At 41.2% G+C, this 20,967-nt stretch overlaps 1 protein-coding gene across 1 annotated transcript; it reads right to left on the bottom strand.

Annotated features, from left to right (window-relative positions):
• Positions 1-8,719: 8,719 nt before the first annotated feature.
• Positions 8,720-10,760, bottom strand: LOC143912004 (uncharacterized). The gene is made up of 3 exons (XM_077431110.1): positions 10,622-10,760; positions 9,131-10,520; positions 8,720-8,963 (listed from the first exon to the last, which is right to left on the bottom strand). The coding sequence occupies exons 1-3, from the start codon at positions 10,739-10,741 to the stop codon at positions 8,959-8,961; spliced, it is 1,515 nt and encodes a 504-aa protein (XP_077287236.1). The 5' UTR covers positions 10,742-10,760; the 3' UTR covers positions 8,720-8,958.
• Between the last annotated feature and the right edge of the window lie 10,207 nt (positions 10,761-20,967).

The following is a 20,967-nucleotide window of genomic DNA, read 5'->3' as shown; positions in this document are numbered from 1 at the left end:
ATTTTTTTTTCAAAGCACATAGCAGCGATTATTTTATTAGTTAGCCAAAAGTAACATACATAAGAAATAAACGTACCATTCATAGATCCATAGTATCTCATTAATCATTAAATTCATAATATTTTCTAAATTCACACTATTCCTTAATTTAGGGAGGCGAGTGCCCCCCTATGCCACCTCCCCAAATTACATGCCTGAAAAAAAAATGCATAATATTTTGAATTAATGTTACTCGAAAATCGGGATTTTGGGGAGGGGGCCCCTATCCTATATTTCTATTTACATGGATGTGTCTAGATTAGGAATAGATTTTATATTCGGAAACTGTTTAAAATTGTGTATTTAAATCTTACTATATCGTCGAAGTATAATCAAATGTTATTTTGAAAGTATGAAGTAAATTTAAATTGCTGGTTGATGATGAATCGTCCTATCAAAATTTTTTTAGGCAAATCAGTTTATATTATTTGTTTATTACCATTTTTATTTCAGTAGTTAGTTGTTACATAGGTATTGGTATATACATAATATTGACGTTGGAAATGGGCCCGGCAAAAGGGCCCACGCAAATGTTGAAACTTACATTTCAAGCCTAATAAAAAAAGTTAACCGATCCTTGGGCTGTTAATGCAGGTATTAGTTGTTTGTGTATATCGTAAGAAATTTGTTTTGTTGTAATACCCAAACTTTAGGTCCCAAAGTTGCAATATCCTATAAATAGTTATAAAGTTATTTAATTTTACTGAGGGCCCATATTTTCTAACAGATAGTGGGGCCCACATGCCATCGGGCATGTTCGCTTGTATGGCCAGACATCCACTGCATACATACATGTATACAAAGTCTCTTTCTAAATTATACATTAGATATATCTACATAAAAATTATTTCCTCATAACCGTTTCCTGGAAGGACGACGATTTCCGCCACCTGCTCTCCCACCGCGAGAGCAGTATAAACACGCGCCAACCGTTCGTTACAATATTCATTAATATAGAAAATTTTTCAGAAATGTTGTTAATCTTTTCTTTGAGAATATTATCATTTATGTTTATCAGGACACTCGGGACTACAGTGTTTATATTCTAATAGTTGCTTAACTAAGTTGAAAACCTATTATGTACATCCATAATGATATTCAGTGGCGGATTAAGCGTTTCGGAGGCCACAGGTGCAATGTAATTTAGAGCCTCCCCCCCTGCGCTATCCCCCACGCCGCACGTCACTGCCACGATGGCGCTGCTGTCGCTGGCTGGTGTTGCCAGAGAGAGAGCAGCACATCATCGGCCAACTACATCATCATCACTAATACAAGAGCACGCTTAGTGCAGATCGGCACAGGACAACCGGTCGCTCTAGATCGGTCACACGTGATCACCCGTCAACTCTTTGACGTATGCATCTAGCATTTGGGGTCATCGTCTCGAATTAAAGACGGTCCGTCGTACATTAAATAGTGGTCAGCGTTTTCCTCTGATCGCTCTTACCCAGGCTTATCGCACTGCGTCTACAGACTCACTACAGATTCTTGCGGGTACATTGCCACTTGACTTGGTCGTCCAAATAAGAGCTGCTCGAGAAAAACTTCGTGGTGGGCTAGATGCTTCCGTCTCAGGCGTCCTTTTCCTAGCTCCTAATCGGTCACAGTGCGATAATCCTCGATTCTGGCGAAGTGTGAAGTCTGTTTTTTAAATTGTGCTATTTCGGCTTGGCAACTTAGAAGGGATTGTTCCTCTAAAGGTAGACAAACCTATTTGTTTTTTCCGAGGGTCACTTCGCGCCTTGAGCGTGATTGGCTGTCGCCTAGTTTTTGGACCAGTCAATTTTTAACTGGTCATGGCCACTTTAACGGCAAGCTCGCATCTATGGGCTTGGTATCGGAGTCCTCTTGTCCGTGTTCTTTTCCGGAGCAGGATGCAGATCATATTCTGTGGTCCTGTCCTGGGATGGAGGCTGAGAGGAGGGTTCTGCTGGACAGCGTCAGGGGTTCTCTCATTGGCCCCTTACATCATGGGGATCTAATAATGAGTAAAGCATCGTTTAGAGCTTTCAGAAAGTTCGCGGAATGCTTTGGGAAGCTGTGTTCCCCTGGATGCTATATGTGTGTGTGTGTGTGTGTGTGCGTGCGTGCTTATGCACGCATAATCATGCGTACATGTATGTTTACTTGAGGTGTGCGTGCATTCGCACGGCACATTTCGGGTAGTTTCCTAGCGCATGCGCGCTTTATGTGTTTATGCGTTGTTGTTGATTTTGTACTTGGTTATGTACAGTGTGGTTTTTTTATTAGAGCAGTGATGTGCGGTTGTTCTTGTGCGATATTCATGAGCAACCGTCTCGTTCTCCGACGAAAGGGTCTCTTGGACTGTATTCGTTGGGGGGTGTGTGGTGGCCTCATGTTGAGGGCTTTAAGGGTCAAATTTCGTGACTTTTAAAGCGGGCTTAGATCACCCGTCACACCATAGATATATAATATACATAGATGCGCCCTTACGGACATTTTTGGTCGGAGATGTTGTCGCCATTAACTGAGGGGTGCGGGGGGTTTAACTAGCGGGAAAGTGGTAAAAAAAAGGAAGGACGCAGCGATCGGCAGTGGTCGGCAACCAATTTTTGTACAGTTTATGTATATGTACATGCACTGAAGTTTTATTTTATTATACATTCCGCGTGACAGTAAACCAAACTAATACAGCCATATTAAGAAAAAATATTTGGCTACACACACTATATTAAACTACAAATGTATGTTACTATAATAAAACCATCATTAACTATTACAATATTTAAATATTAGTAACTTCCACAAGGATCAATTTTAACTTTATTTATTGGACACTCCGCTTGACAGTAAACCAAACTAGGGGTTCCAAAAAACCAACTGAAAAAAAAGTCGAAAAAATGTCCGAAAACGTAATGAATTATGAAATATTTCCATCTTACTAGAAAGTTATTTTTAGGCATCTGTTTTGGCCTAAAATCCCAAAGCTTCTCGAGCCGTTGGAAATTTCGAAAACGAATGCATTACAAATATAAGCCATATTAAAAAAAAAAATTTAGCTATACACACTATATTAAAGTGCAAATGTACATATGTATGTTACTACAATAAAACCATCATTAACTATTACAATATTTAAACATTAGTAACTTCCACAAGCATGCATTCAATAACACCTTTTTTTTTTCCCGTGAGAGGGTAAAACCTTGCATAGGCCTCCCCGGCCCGAATTCCAGGGGGAGTGTGAGATTCTTACTCACTAAAAACCCCTCTCTCTTTCAGCTGCTGCCGGACCCGCACTTAAGCATTACCAGGCAGCAGCTGGCCTTGCGCAATGCGCTCACACAGGAGACGGCAGAGGCCCACCTCAGGTCGCGGTGCTCTTATCGAGTCCTACGGCACAGAAGCAGGCTCCTGGCGTCTCCTTTCCCTTTCGGACTGCAACTTCTCCCCGATCACGGAGGCAGCAAAGGCCTCCCAAGCCGACCAGCTCCCTCTGTCGCGGAGCATGGAACCCATCACCATCCCCGTCCATAGCGTTTCCTCCCCGATCGCGGCTTTGAGGGCCTCTCTCGGGGCATCCCACGCAGGACAGTGAAGCAATGTATGCTCCGCGTCATCATCAGCTGCCTCACAGTGGTGGCAGCTTGGTGTTGCTTCTTTCCCTATCTTGTGCAGATAGGTTCCGAAGCAACCGTGTCCTGTCAACAACTGGGTGAGGTGATAGCTCAGGTCGCCGTGTGTCCTTCCGCACCATTGCTTCAGGTCATCGACGAGCCTTTGCGTCCACCTCCCCCCAGTAGCTGACTCCCACCGCTGCTGCCACTGTATCATGGTGGCATCCCTCGCTTCGCTTCTTTTCAACCCGCTGTGTGTCGCCTTTCGCTCAACCGCAAGCAGGTCTACAGGCAGTGTGCCAGCAAGCACCAGTGCGGCATCTTCCGATACCGTGTGGTACGCCGAAACAACCCTAAGAGCGCTCCGTCTCTGCACTCCAGCCATTTTCCGCCTAGTGCGCTCCACTTTAAGGACACCAGACGGGAGCGCCGTACAAGAGTATGGAGTGGACCACCGAGCTCAGGAGTTTCCTCCTAACACTCTTAGGTCCACCCACATTTGGCATGAGGCGGGCTAACTGACAGGCCGTCACGTCCGCCCTGGCGGATGCTCGCTCCACGTGCTCCGTGAACCTGAGCTTTTGGTCGAGCTGGATTCCGAGGTATCGCACCGAATCGCGGAACGGCACCTCAAAACCCTCCAGCTCCAATTTCGGCGGGCCGAAACCTCTTCGTCTGGTGAAGAACACTGCCTCCGTCTTCTGGACTGCTAATTCCAGCCCAGCGCGATCTAGCCATGTCTTCACCCGATAGAGCGCGTCATTGCCGCAGATCTCCACGCTTCTGAGGGATTTCGCAACCACCATGATTGCGACATCGTCAGCAAAAGCAACGGCGCTGGCACCCTCCGGGAGCTCCACCCTCAGTAACCCGTCATACATAGCGTTCCACAGGACAGATCCGAGGACAGAGCCCTGCGGGACGCCCGACGAGAGTCGCCGCGAGGAGAGATCACCGGTAGTGCCGCACCGGTACTCCAGCAGTCGGTCTTCAAAGTAACTCTCCAGCAGTCTCGTCAAGTAGCGGGGCACCCGATAGTCCTCCCCGACGGCTCTTAGGATATTATCCCATCGAGCCGAGTTGAAGGCGTTTCGGATGTCCAGTGCCACCAGAGCGACATGCTTGCTCCGCTTCACAGATCCTTCCCATGCCGATCGTACTGTTCCGACGACATGGTTGACGGCGTCGATCGTTGATTGGCCCCGCCTGAATCCGTATTGAAGCGGGGAGAGTCCCGTGGCGTCATCTTCGAGGAACGGCTGAAGTCTCTGGAGAGTCAGTCTCTCCAGGAGCTTCCCGAATCCATCGAGCATACACAGCGGCCTGTAAGAGGACGGTCCCACCGCAGGGCTCTTCTTAGGTATAAGCACGAGCTTTTGCCTCTTCCAAGCCCCGCCGAAGGTCCCCTCCCGCAGGCACGCATTGTAGACGTCGAGTAGGACATCGGGGAAGGCCCTCCCTACCGCCGAGACTATTTCGTTCGGGACTCCATCCGTGCCCGGAGCTTTGTGGGCCTTAAGGCCCTTCAGGGCCCGCTCCAGTTCGCCCTTTTGGAACAGCGGGCATTCCTCAACATCAGTTGGGACGTCGAGCACTCGCGCTCGCTCCGGGTGTTCCGGAAAGAGCCCATCGACCACAGTTTTCAGATTCTCCGGGTCGTCAAGATAGGGATCGGCCGACCGACCGCGCAGCTTCTGTCGCACTATTTTGTACGGCAGTCCCCACGGATCGGTGTCGACCATCTCACACGGCTCCCGCCAGCACTTCTTTTTACTGTCCTTGATGGCACCCTTGAGTGCCTTCCGCGCATTTCGGTGCAGTTCATCCGCCTCCAGGGTGTGCCCTACTCTCTGCGCAAGCCTTCTGAGGGCGAGGCAACTCTTACGGAGCCCAGCTATGGTGTCGTTCCACCAATACACCGGCCTCCTCATAGTGCCCCTCCCTTTTCGAGTCATTGCAGAGTCACACGCGCGTTTGGTCAGCACGCCGAGCGCCTCTACCATTGCCTCGGCCCTGGAAGCAGAGTAAACTGTGCCACCGCCAGCAGAGAACGTCTCTTCGAGTGCCAGGACATCGAGACTGCGGATGCACCAGCCAATCTCGTTGGCGATTGGGCCCCCGCGACCAGCCGGGGCACCCACGATCTCATACCAGATGTACTGGTGGTCGCTGTGCGAGTAGTCGTCCAAGACCTTCCAGTTGTTGATTCTGCCCACAATGCCGTCGTCAACGAAGGTGACGTCAACGACGGAGCCGCCGGCTCCCCTGCGAAACGTGAGCTCATTGCCTACGTTTGCCGGGGTCAACTGGAGGCTAGCGGCCAGCTCACTGAGGAGGATTCCCCTTCGATCCATGATCGAAGACCCTCAACTTGCTGACTTGGCGTTGAAGTCTCCGGACACTACGATAGAGGTTCCTCTCTCGACTCCTCTGAGATCAAAATCAAGACGACCCAAATCGTCTTCGAACTGCGGTAGGTCCGAGTTCGGGGAGAAGTAGCAGCTATAGATCCGCAGACCCGCCAGCTCAACCCAAACAAACCCACACACCGCCGGATCAGATGAACCGATTACTCGATGCTGGGTTGAGGGAACGTAAATCGCTGCCGTGGGCGAAGCATCAGAGTACCAGGAACTAGTTCTGTTCCTCCACTGCTCCGACACAACAACAATGTCCACCGCCAACTCAACCGACTTCTGCAGCAGAAGATCCTGAGCGGCACGGCAGTGTCCCAAGTTGATTTGAAGGATTCTAGCCATTTTTGTGCAAACTTACCTTCTTTTTTAGTTGTAACGCCTGCCTAAATGCCTCACACCGTGCGCTTCCGAGACGATGGGTAGCACTTCGGCCCACCTTCGCGCAGAGAGCACAGTGTGGTGAGTCGCTGCACTCCGCCGCTTTGTGCCCCGTTTTGCCGCAGCAGTTGCAGAGCAAAGACCTATCTTCGCCCATACAGCCAGCAGCAATGTGTCCAAAGGCTCGACAGCGGTAGCACTGCTGCAGGTCTACTTTTTCTCTTACCCTGCACCTGACGAGTCCGACTCGTACGCGACCCTTCTTGAGCAGCGCGTCGGTCTCGGTGGTGCAGGGCAAGGTCACCGTGCAGGTGAGCGTACCTCCGGAGGCTGGACGCAGCCTCTGCACTCGCACCTGCTCACGACAATTGGTGCCAAGGACCCGTACGAGGGCATCCTCCACGTCGCGAGATTCGAGACCCTCATAGAGGTCCCTGATGAAACACTGGCGGGTGGGGAGCGACCGTCGGACATCCGCCGCCATTCCTGCAGCCTTCCATTTTTTTCCACAAATCTTCACATGGTCAACATTAATCGACCATCAAACTGAGTCATTAACTTAATTTCTACCAACTGTCTTTTCACTTTATCTATGTACATGTACGTAATAACAATAGATAAAGTTTTGTTTTGTTTTTCTTCAAAGCACATAGCAGCGATTATTTTATTAGTTACCCAAAAGTAACATATGTACATAAGAAATAAACGTAGCATTCATAGATCCATAGTATCTCATTAATCATTAAATTCATAATATTTTCTAAATTCACACTATTCCTTAGTTTAGGGGGGCGAGTGCCCCCCTATGGACCCCCAAATTACGTCCCTGAAAAAATTGCATAATATTTTCAATTAATGTTAATCGGAAATCGGGATTTTGGGGAGGGGGCCCCTATCCTATATTTCTATTTACATGGATGTGTCTAGATTAGGAACAGATTTTATATACGGTTTAAAATTGTGTATTTAAATCTTACTATATCGTCGAAGTATAATCAAATGTTATTTTGAAAGTATGAAGTAAATTTAAATCGCTGGTTGATGATGAATCGTCCTATCAAAATTGTTTTAAGCAATTCTGTTTATATTATTCACGAAAATTTGTTTATTCCCATTTTTATTTCAGTAGTTAGTTATTACATAGGTATTGGTATATACATAATATTGACGTTGGAAATGGGCCCGGCAAAAGGGCCCACGCAAATGTTGAAACTTACATTTCAAGCCTAATAAAAAAAGTTAACCGATCCTTGGGCTGTTAGTGCAGGTATTAGTTGTTTGTGTATATCGTTAGAAATTTGTTTTGTTGTAATACCCAAACTTTAGGTCCCAAAGTTGCAATATCCTATAAATAGTTATAAAGTTATTTAATTTTACTGAGGGCCCATATTTTCTAACAGATAGTGGGGCCCACATGCCATCGGGCATGTTCGCTTGTATGGCCAGTCTGCCACTGCATATGTTTATATGCAAGAATAATTGTAAATAAATTCGGATATTTTTTCATAATTAATGCGTGATATTTAAATCATTAATGTAAACATGTACCTAGTGTATGTTGATAAATAGCACATAGTGATATGAAAAAAGTCCTAACCACACGTGATCTCAGTATAGCACCCCGACTGAGACTTCTACAATGCTACGTTTTCAGCATCCTTCTGTATGGAACAGAAGCATGGACCCCGACGGATGCCACATGTAAGAAACTAGAGGCATTTGAGATGTGGACATACGGAAGGATGCTGAGAATCTCATGGATGGCGCGTCGTACCAATGCCGAGGTGCTTGCCCTGATGGGAAAATATGTCGAAGTGCTCAAAAGTGTGAAAAGGCGTACATTGGAGTACTTCGGACATGTGATGCGGAACGAAAAATACGATCTCCTGCGCCTTATAATCCAGGGGAAAATCGTAGGCCAACGCAGTCGGGGCAGGCGGAAAACATCATGGCTAAAGAATCTTCAGCAGTGGTACGGCCTCAGCACCCGAGCACTATTCCGAGCAGCCATTGGTAAAGTACGAATGGGACTGAAACTTTGCAATTTTTTTCTGGAAATGTCTGGACACAAAGCGCTTCTTGATGAACTACGCAATGGTAAGCAACTACCTCATGACTAATTTTTCCTTTCAAAATGGCAACAAACCCTTTTCTTACGCCGGTCATACGTTTCGCCCCGTCTGTTGAAATTGCCACAATTTTAGAGCACTTTGACCCCTGGCTTACGATGAAGTATGTTTATCATAATTACCACAATTTCATCCAATAAATAAAAATTATTACATTTAAAATAAATAAAACAAGTAAGCCAAATAATAGATCTGTGCATTTAATTTTGAATTATCATTTCTCTTAAAATTATTTAAATGAACTGAAATGACATGAGAAGGGGGCACCAAAAACATCATGGCACGCATGCAGCCAAAATGTAAGAATAATAACAGTATTTAAATAATAACAATTTTTTTTATATTCATCATTTTTTTATATGTAATTTATTATGTGACCAGAGGATAGATTTTCGAGTAAATAATTTTAAACAAATTTCACACTTGTAAGGCTTTTCACCGGGGTGAGATATTAAATGTGTCACAAGTTTATCTTTTCGGATAAATGATTATAAACAAATGTCACATTTGTGTGGTTTTATCCCAGCATGCAATTTTTTATGTGTCTCGAGGCTAGGTTTTTGAGTAAGTGATTTCAGACAAATTTCACACTTGTAAGGCTTTTCCCCGGTGTGAGTTCTTAAATGTTTAACAAGTTTATCTTTACAAGCATATGATTTTAAACAAATGTCACATTTGTATAGCTTTACCCCCGTGTGAGATATTAAATGTGTCACAAGTTCAATTTTTCGAACATATGATTTTAAACAAATTTCACATTTGTGTGGTTTTATCCCAGCATGCAATTTTTTATGTCTTCCGAGGCTAGATTTTAGAGTAAATGATTTTAGACAGATTTCACACCTATAAGGCTTTTCCCCCGTGTGAGTTCTTAAATGTATCACAAGTCCATCTTTACGAACATACGAATTTAAACAAATGTCACATTTGTGTGGTTTTATCTCAGCATGTAATCGTTTATGTCTCTCGAGGTCAGATTTTTGAGTAAATGATTTTGGACAGATTTCACACTTGTAAGGCTTTTCCCCTGTGTGAGTTCTTAAATGTGACACAAGTTGATCTTTATGAACATATGATTTTAAACAAATGTCACATTTGTGTGGTTTTATCCCAGCATGCAATTTTTTATGATTATTGAGCCTACGTTTTTCAATAAATGATTTTAGACAGATTTCACACTTGTAAGGCTTTTCCCCTGTGTGAGTTCTTAAATGTGACACAAGTTGATCTTTATGAACATATGATTTTAAACAAATGTCACATTTGTGTGGTTTTATCCCAGCATGCAATTTTTTATGATTATTGAGCCTACGTTTTTCAATAAATGATTTTAGACAAATTTCACACTTGTAAGGCTTTTCCCCCGTGTGAGTTCTCAAATGTGACACAAGTTCATTTTTACGAACATATGATTTTAAACAAATCCCACATTTGTGTGGTTTTAACCCAGCATGCACTTTTTTATGTGTCTCGCGGTTAGATTTTTGAGTAAATGATTTTAGACAAATTTCACACTGGTATGGCTTTTCCCCCGTGTGAGTTCTTAAATGTATCACAAGTTTATATTTATAAGTAAAAGATTTTAAACAAATGTCACATTTGTATGGCTTTTCCCCCGTGTGAGTTTTTAAATGTACCACAAGTATATTTTTATAACCAAATGATTTTAAACAAATATCACATTGAAACCGCTTTTCTTCAGGATGAGATCTTTTGTGTAAAATAAGTTCAGATTCACTGGGAAATGGCTTCAAGCAAATGTCACTATCCTTTCGGTGAATTGTCGATTGTGAAGGCTCGTCGTCCCATATTAGATCTTCTAAGAAAACTTCTTCAGTCTTGATGTTCAAGCAATCAGCTAACCTCAGTTGAGACGTTTCGTGGCTTCGAAAACAAGCCTTTCGAAAGCTGATCAACGATTCGAGATTGGTCTTACACGAAAGACACACCGTGTCTGGCAACCCATCGCCTCTTTTAACCTGCAGATGAAATGAAAAAAACAATAGGATTGAGCGGTGAGAAGAGTCGGGAGAACCAATTGGGTCCACAACAGTATTGTAACCTGTAACCAGTAACCTACATAAATCTGACAGCCGGTCCGAATGCGTTCCTCCAGACGCTCTGGATGAGGACCTGGTCTCTGGAAGATGGAGATGGAAGACTCGGCCGGAGCTGATCCGAGACAAAGCCTGCACTCCATCGTCCCAGTATTTTACTCTGACAGCAACCAGACGCCTTGCTCTTTTCTTTGGTCTAAATTTGGTACTAGTTATACCTAGGGTTGTCACTGACAACTTGTCAGGCATCCCGATTAAGGTTTGTTCATACCTATCCAGCACGACCCGTATCCTGCAGGTGTCCTGCAAGTGCGTATAGTATTCTTTGGTACATTATATGGACGCATTCATACTTCATTCGCGCATACGCATTTACGCATTCATGCGCGTCCATATAGAATGTATTAAAGAATACTGTCCGTACTTGCAGGATACTTGCAAGATTCGGGTCGTGCTGGATAGGTATGAACAGACCTTTAATCGGGATTGTCACCAGTTTTAAGTCTCGTGTCCCAGTGTCCCGAACAAACCTCTCGGGACGCCCAAGTGTTCTTCCTACAGATGTTTTTAACTCAGAATTAACATAACATAAACTAAAAACAAAAAGTCAATGTCTGGTAAACACTACAGCAATATTCGACAATGAACTATTTGTCTCTTTCTTACGTACTTTCTGGAGAACTATGTGTAGAAGGGAATCTGAAATTCGACCAATTTTTAATTTTCGGGTGTGACCAGTTTTCTCGTGACCAGTTTTAGGGTTATCACTATTACCTGAAATATAACGCACTCTAAAGCTATTTGAAGCTTTTTTCTTAACTGAAGAAAAAGCACCAAAAACCGTATTAGATGTTTTCACTAATCCCCTCAGTGAAGTCTATCTTTGGTTTCTTCATCGTAATTGTAGCACTTCTCATTTACATATATTAAAAAAATGAAAGGAAAAAAAATCAATATTTGAAATTCCTTCGCTCCCGGAGCCTTCGGTGCCCCTCGAGGCCGGGGGCGAATTTATTTGAATTGAATAGAAAATATATCGTAATAGAATATATATATATATATATATATATATATATATATATATATATATATATATATATATATATATATATATATATATATATATATATATATATATATATATCAGTGGCGGCTCGTCCTAATGGGCTGCCGGGCTGCAGCCCCTCCTATAAAATTCTAAAATATAATACATTTAATATTTTATTTATTAATAATATTTTTTTTATTAGTTGGATGGACGAACTATTGGGGCCTTCGACAGAGTAAATATTACTTACAATATCACCCATATCCAAAAGGGTGATATTGTAAGTAATGTTGACCGTTTCGAAGACCCCACTAACTTGTATGGTGACAGATGAATTAAAATGTTGCTTTACTGGCTGTAAAGTTTTACAGCGCCGCCCTGAACGCCACGCAGCCCGGAGTCTCGGAACGAGAAAGAGAAAGAGCTATTTGCAACTGCAGATAGCTCTTTCTCTTTCACTCACTTTGCCGTTTTGGGCTGGATAGTCGGCAGCCTTCGCCTGTTAAGCGACATTCATCTGTCAGTTTGTGTAAGATTTCGCGCGCTTGATCTTACATTTGATTAGTTGAATCGCACGATCACAGCTTTATTCGTTTTCGTTACTCTTAATTGGATGTGTACGAGCCCTCATCAAATCTTCGGTGAGTCGTTTTCATTTCGATAACAGCAAACTTTTTTCAAATCTGTTTAATTTTTTATAATTTTTGAAAAAATAATTATAAAATAATATTATGTGAAAAGGGAAAAAATCGCCGCAGGCGAAAATTTTTTTCCAAAAATCTTCACATGGTCAAAAAAAATCGACCATTAAACTGAGTCACTAAAAAACTATCAATTAACTTAATTTCTACCGACTGTCTTTTTACTTTATCTATGTACATATGTACGTAATAACTAATAACAATAGATAAAGTTTTGTGATCATGCGAAAATTCGAACTCAGAATCGATCACTGATCACGTTTACATAATATAGAAAAATGTGTGTGGCTGTGTGTCTGAGTGTGTGTAAAATTTCGTGAACACCCGTTAACCGAAAGTGACAGTTTACTCCTGTTGAAAGTTTACCGGATTTTTCTTCCACTATTTTAATCGACCCTTTAAATATGTCTGCTCTTCACGATTTTATGTATAATTCCTTGTATCAATGTGATGAAAATATAATTTAAAAAATCATTAAAGATAATTAACCAGAAGTGGGATTTTTTCCTCTTAAAAAAGTAAAAAAAAAATTTTACCCCACCCCTGAACGTATCAAGCTGAAAATTTATATTTGTATTCTTTATGTACTAAATTTGATAAGGTTTTGGTCAGAAAGCAATTTTATTAAATAACTAAAACTTTTTTTGGACCAAATTCGTTACACATGAAGTTTAAATCCATCTCATTCTTTGTTTTGTGAGAGAATGGACGTCTGCAAATAAAATAAAAATACGAGAAATAAAACCATTTGTGATTGAACCGATTCCGTAAAATATGAATTTAAAACTTTTCTTGAAAACAAGAAATATACGAACTTTCGGAAAAATAAACGCTAAACATCTGTTTTTGAGACAAAATAAAGTAAAGGGGACTTTTCTAACGATTTGCTCCATAGTATGAACAATTTCTAAGAATTTTACCCAAGGCATACTACTTAAAAACCAAAATACACTTGCTTTGAAATAATAATTTGTTTTCAAAGCACATAGCAGCGATTATTTTATTAGTTACCCAAAAGTAACTTACATAAGAAATGAACGTACATAGATCCATAGTATCTCATTAATCATTAAATTCATAACATTTTCTAAATTCACAATATTCCTTAATTTAGGGAGGCGAGTGCCCCCCTATGCCACCTCCCCAAATTACGTCCCTGAAAAAAATGCATAATATTTTGAATTAATGTTACTCGAAAATCGGGATTTTGGGGAGGGGGCCCCTATCCTATATTTCTATTTACATGGATGTGTCTAGATTAGGAATAGATTTTATATTCGGAAACTGTTTAAAATTGTGTATTTAAATCTTACTATATCGTCGAAGTATAATCAAATGTTATTTTGAAAGTATGAAGTAAATTTAAATCGCTGGTTGATGATGAATCGTCCAGCGATTCCCCCTATCTAGCTATCCCCCACGACGCACGTCACTGTCACGATGTGCGCACGATGGTGCTTCTGTCGCTGGCTGGTGTTGCTAGAGAGAGAGCAGCACATCATCGGCCAACTACATCATCATCACTTACAGGTTACGTGCTTACGGACTAAACCAACGACGATTTTGGGCCAACTTTTTAACCAGCAAAATATTGAAATAAAAATTAAATTAAAAAATTGAAATTAAATATCAAAATTAAGCTAAAGAGCGAGATTGAGCTAAAATTAGATCATCGTTGATGTTTTGAATTACAACAATGTTTTAAATTACGACGATACGCATTTAAAACCAGAGAAATATTATAATTTCATCTTGTTATTATTTCTTCAAAGTCGTCACGATATGTTACTGTATTCGACCGTCGATGATCGATAAAAAAAACAATTCATTAAAAAACGCGGTGTCGGATGTCGGTGATTTGTCAAAGGGTTTTTTTTTCTTTCATCGAAAGAAAATTAATAATCACACATTATTCGATAAATTTTACCTCTGAAATGATTTTATTACTTGATTTATTTCGACGAGAGAAACAATTGAAGAATAAAAAAATCCGTTTGATGTGACCGACAACACCCCGGGTTAGCAAAAATCGTTGGATCACCCATACTAATACATGATATATTCTCAGTAACTGTGCTTTACGGGGAAGTAAAAATAATAATTCTTAGATTTTTTTTTCAATCTTAGTGCGTATCTTCGTAAGTCAAAACATCATAAGTCGAGGATTACCTGTATGTGATTGTTGATGATCTAATTTTAGGTCAATCTCGAAAATTTATTTAAATTGTGCATGTTCTGTCTTAACTTTCAATATTTTATTTTAATTTTAATATAATGATTATAATTTTATTTTGATACTTGAATTTAATTTTAATATGATAACAATAGTTTTAATTTTGATATTTAATTTCAATTTTTAAATTTAATTTTTATTTCGATATTTTGTACGCTACTGGTTTTAAAAGTTGGCCTGTGGGCCGTTCGTTGGCTTGGTGCGTACGCACCATAATACAAGCGCACTCTTAGTGCAGATCGGCGCAGGACAACCGGTCGCTCTAGATCGGTCACACGTGATCACCCGTCAACTCTTTGACGTATGCATCTAGCATTTGGGGTCATCGTCTCGAATTAAAGACGGTCCGTCGTACATTAAATAGTGGTCAGGGTTTTCCTCTGATCGCTCTTACCCAGGCTTATCGCACTGCGTCTACAGACTCACTACAGATTCTTGCGGGTACATTGCCACTTGACTTGGTCGTCCAAATAAGAGCTGCTCGAGAAAAACTTCGTGGTGGGTTAGATGCTTCCGTCTCAGGCGTCCTTTTCCGTGCTCCTAATCGGTCACAGTGCGATAATCCTCGATTCTGGCGAAGTGTGAAGTCTGTTATTTTAAATTGTGCTATTTCGGCTTGGCAACTTAGATGGGATTGTTCCTCTAAAGGTAGACAAACCTATTTGTTTTTTCCGAGGGTCACTTCGCGCCTTGAGCGTGATTGGCTGTCGCCTAGTTTTTGGACCAGTCAATTTTTACTTCATGGTCATGGCCACTTTAACGGCAAGCTCGCATCTATGGGCTTGGTATCTGAGTCATTTTGTCCGTGTTCTTTTCCGGAGCAGGATGCAGATCATATTCTGTGGTCCTGTCCTGGGATGGAGGCTGAGAGGAGGGTTCTGCTGGACAGCGTCAGGGGTTCTCTCATTGGCCCCTTACATCATGGGGATCTAATAATGAGTAAAGCATCGTTTAGAGCTTTCAGAAAGTTCGCGGAATGCTTTGGGAAGCTGTGTTCCCCTGGATGCTATATGTGTGTATGTGTGTGTGTGTGTGTGTGCGTGCGTGCTTATGCACGCATAATCATGCGTGCATGTATGTTTACTTGAGGTGTGCGTGCATTCGCACGGCACATTTCGGGTAGTTTCCTAGCGCATGCGCGCTTTATGTGTTCATGCGTTGTTGTTGATTTTGTACTTGGTTATGTACAGTGTGGTTTTTTTATTAGAGCAGTGATGTGCGGTTGTTCTTGTGCGATATTCATGAACAACCATCTCGTTCTCCGACGAAAGGGTCTCTTGGACTGTATTCGTTGGGGGGTGTGTGGTGGCCTCATGTTGAGGGCTTTCAGGGTCAAATTCCGTGACCTTTAAAGCGGGCTTAGATCACCCGTCACACCATAGATATATAATATACATAGATGCGCCCTTACGGACATTTTTGGTCGGAGATGTTGTCGCCATTAACTGAGGGGTGCGGGGGGTTTAACTAGCGGGAAAGTGGTAAAAAAAAGGAAGGACGCAGCGGTCGGCAACCAATTTTTGTACAGTTTATGTATATGTACATGCACTGAAGTTTTATTTTATTCTACATTCCGCGTGACAGTAAACCAAACTAATACAGCCATATTAAGAAAAAATATTTGGCTACACACATTATATTAAACTACAAATGTATGTTACTATAATAAAACCATCATTAACTATTACAATATTTAAATATTAGTAACTTCCACAAGGATCAATTTTAACTTTATTTATTGGACACTCCGCTTGACAGTAAACCAAACTAGGGGTTCCAAAAAACCAACTGAAAAAAAAGTCGAAAAAATGTCCGAAAACGTAATGAATTATGAAATATTTCCATCTTACTAGAAAGTTATTTTTAGGCATCTGTTTTGGCCTAAAATCCCAAAGCTTCTCGAGCCGTTGGAAATTTCGAAAACGAATGCATTACAAATATAAGCCATATTAAAAAAAAAAATTTAGCTATACACACTATATTAAAGTGCAAATGTACATATGTATGTTACTACAATAAAACCATCATTAACTATTACAATATTTAAACATTAGTAACTTCCACAAGCATGCATTCAATAACACCTTTTTTTTTTCCCGTGAGAGGGTAAAACCTTGCATAGGCCTCCCCGGCCCGAATTCCAGGGGGAGTGTGAGATTCTTACTCACTAAAAACCCCTCTCTCTTTCAGCTGCTGCCGGACCCGCACTTAAGCATTACCAGGCAGCAGCTGGCCTTGCGCAATGCGCTCACACAGGAGACGGCAGAGGCCCACCTCAGGTCGCGGTGCTCTTATCGAGTCCTACGGCACAGAAGCAGGCTCCTGGCGTCTCCTTTCCCTTTCGGACTGCAACTTCTCCCCGATCACGGAGGCAGCAAAGGCCTCCCAAGCCGACCAGCTCCCTCTGTCGCGGAGCATGGAACCCATCACCATCCCCGTCCATAGCGTTTCCTCCCCGATCGCGGCTTTGAGGGCCTCTCTCGGGGCATCCCACGCAGGACAGTGAAGCAATGTATGCTCCGCGTCATCATCAGCTGCCTCACAGTGGTGGCAGCTTGGTGTTGCTTCTTTCCCTATCTTGTGCAGATAGGTTCCGAAGCAACCGTGTCCTGTCAACAACTGGGTGAGGTGATAGCTCAGGTCGCCGTGTGTCCTTCCGCACCATTGCTTCAGGTCATCGACGAGCCTTTGCGTCCACCTCCCCCCAGTAGCTGACTCCCACCGCTGCTGCCACTGTATCATGGTGGCATCCCTCGCTTCGCTTCTTTTCAACCCGCTGTGTGTCGCACTCCAGCCATTTTCCGCCTAGTGCGCTCCACTTTAAGGGAGTCACACCAGACGGGAGCGCCGTACAAGAGTATGGAGTGGACCACCGAGCTCAGGAGTTTCCTCCTAACACTCTTAGGTCCACCCACATTTGGCATGAGGCGGGCTAACTGACAGGCCGTCACGTCCGCCCTGGCGGATGCTCGCTCCACGTGCTCCGTGAACCTGAGCTTTCGGTCGAGCTGGATTCCGAGGTATCGCACCGAATCGCGGAACGGCACCTCAAAACCCTCCAGCTCCAATTTCGGCGGGACTAAACCTCTTCGTCTGGTGAAGAACACCGCCTCCGTCTTCTGGACTGCTAATTCCAGCCCAGCGCGATCTAGCCATGTCTTCACCCGATAGAGCGCGTCATTGCCGCAGATCTCCACGCTTCTGAGGGATTTCGCAACCACCATGATTGCGACATCGTCAGCAAAAGCAACGGCGCTGGCACCCTCCGGGAGCTCCACCCTCAGTAACCCGTCATACATAGCGTTCCACAGGACAGATCCGAGGACAGAGCCCTGCGGGACGCCCGACGAGAGTCGCCGCGAGGAGAGATCACCGGTAGTGCCGCACCGGTACTCCAGCAGTCGGTCTTCAAAGTAACTCTCCAGCAGTCTCGTCAGGTAGCGGGGCACCAGATAGTCCTCCCCGACGGCTCTTAGGATATTAGCCCATCGAGCCGAGTTGAAGGCGTTTCGGATGTCCAGTGCCACCAGAGCGACATGCTTGCTCCGCTTCACAGATCCTTCCCATGCCGATCGTACTGTTCCGACGACATGGTTGACGGCGTCGATCGTTGATCGGCTAACAATAGAGACTCCCGAATGGACTAAGTGGTCGGCACGGCTTCCTGTTAAAGAGTTCTCAGAACTGACAGCCCGAAAGCGTGGGACTGCATATCCGTGTACGTGCCTAGACAATGGGGAAGTAAATGGACGTCGAAGATGCAGCGAGCGACCTGCCTTTTATAAGCAGGTACTTAGGCCATGTGAAGGCATTCTGGACGGAGCACTGGCAGTGCGTGGACCTCCTTAATCACCCAATAAATGCTGTGAAGCGACTTTGGCCTTTTATTTGGATCCTCCACCCACTCCTACGAAACAATACATTCAATTAGGAAAATATGTCGGTACCTTCAACATATGTAAATAATAAAGAAACACACATTCGATTCGATTATATAAATAAAACTCCATCTTAGAAATATTGATATTATTTATTATTACTTCAATTTAATATTTCAACTCGTACATGTTACGAACATTAAGCGATAATTTAGCATAACCTTTTTTTACTGTCCGATAATCTTTTGAAGAAAAAATAAATAACTGTATAAGGGAGGGGGAGTATTGATCTGTTTCCTTAGTTTATTTGTTATTTAAAATATAATACATATGTATATATACATATATATATATATATATATATATATATATATATATATATATATATATATATATATATATATATATATATATGTGTAGATATTAAAGCGCTTTTTTTATTATCATTTTGTTAATGAAAAAATACTCGTGGATTAAACAATATAAGTTCAGATTTTTCAGGTACATGTAAGTGTATTTTTTCTGCACAAGCATTATCGTAAAAAAAATGCAATACATAGAGCAAATCATATTATAAACACTATTCAACAGGAAAATATTCAAAGTGCAACCAAATTGCCAAACAATTTAAAACACGAATTGAATAGTTCACTCGCGGATCGGATCCGCTGCCAAATTGAGACCACATATCTGACTTCAAGCCTCGGTGCAAAGTTTGCGAGTCTTTTTTGCAAGTGACCCGAGGCGGGGAGATGTCTGGTTGCTTTTGAATATATATATATGTATATCTACACGGGGCGTTACTAAACGCCGCGTTTAAAATTGACTCTGATTACAAGTAAAGTCCTATAATGAAACGATACTTTTATAATATACATATTTTTTATATTATACAAACATGTATGTACGTACCTTACAAATGTCTATGCGAATTACATTAGTGCAGAGATCATAATACAATGACGAATCTACCAACGTGCGAATAATTATAGTAAAAGCTGTGCACGTACGGGTAAAATTAACACCACTACGAATATGTATATGTTTTTGACAAATAAAAAAATCTACATTCTCCGAAAAAAAGCTTAAATTATAAGAGGAATTTTTATATTTATATATATTAATATATATATATATATATATATATATATATATATATATATATATATATATATATATATATATATATATATGATTTTTTCTATTTACAATTATACAAGTGGTATTTCTAATGAATAAAATCACTGGCAAGAACGTAAAATTGAACAATTTACGACTGATGGTTTATAAAAAATAATAATAAATTTTATTCGACGTTTATTTAATACATACTTAGGCCATACTGTATTTATATATTGAAAATTATAATGCTAGCTATTTTTTTTCACTTCTAATGACTAGTTTTTTAAGAGCTGAAATTTCAAAAATTTTACACATCACATCCTCGGAACACAACACAAAATATTTTCATTTATCATTCGAATATTCAACTTTGCATTCGAAGGATACGATATAAGATTTACTTAAAACCAGGGGCGTCAATTGGGGGGCTGGGGTGGGCTGCAGCCCCTCCTAGATTTGAACAGGACTAGCCACGTTGTTTAATGCATTATTATTAATAAAATGGTATTGTAAATAAAATGATATATTATAATAATAACATTATAGTTTTCAACATTAATTTAATGCTAATATTATATTTTTTAGTTTAAAAAAAACGTTCAATGTATATTCAGGAGATTATTTTGTATTTTATAAATATACGCTTATACCCAAATCTCTTAATAGATTTTTTAATCAATTTTAATTTTATCGAGAAAAATATATAAATAAAAAAAATGATTAAAAGAAATAGTTGAAATCCATATATACTTATTTTTTTAATATAATACACCCGCCCCCCCTCCCCCCCCAGAAAGTCATTCCTTAGTAGTCAAAAATTTTGCCCCCCCCTTTGGGAAAAGCTGAAATGACGCCCCTGTTTAAATAAAAAATCAACCGATGCAAATATTACAATTAAAAATATCAATTAACGAAGCAAACAAAATGAAAAAGGAACATTAATACCAATAAAGTAAAAATAATTACAATAACAATGAAATTGATTTAAATCACAGTAATTAATATACCTTTATAAGACTGCCTGCAATTGAAACTATTATATTTATATACTGCAAAATAATAAGTACATACATAAAATTACAATTAATATTATAAATATATTCAGGTCGTTTTATTTTATTCATCTCCATATGATTTTTATTTTTCTATATTATTATTAATATACAAACACGCACGCACGCACGCACGCACGCACACACACACACACAATCCAATATTAATTTTTAGCACTCGATGCTGGTAGTAAGTGGGTCAAAATATCTATAACAATTATTGGTACGTTACGTTCGAAGACATCTTTACGTTATTACATACAACACATTGTATTATCAATTCAATCACAATTAACACTTCTATCATTTAACGATAATATTACAATAATAATCTT

Source organism: Arctopsyche grandis, chromosome 5 (genome assembly GCF_051622035.1).
Source record: "Arctopsyche grandis isolate Sample6627 chromosome 5, ASM5162203v2, whole genome shotgun sequence".
Classification (NCBI taxonomy): domain Eukaryota; kingdom Metazoa; phylum Arthropoda; class Insecta; order Trichoptera; family Hydropsychidae; genus Arctopsyche; species Arctopsyche grandis.
This window is presented reverse-complemented; position numbering and strand designations above follow the sequence as displayed.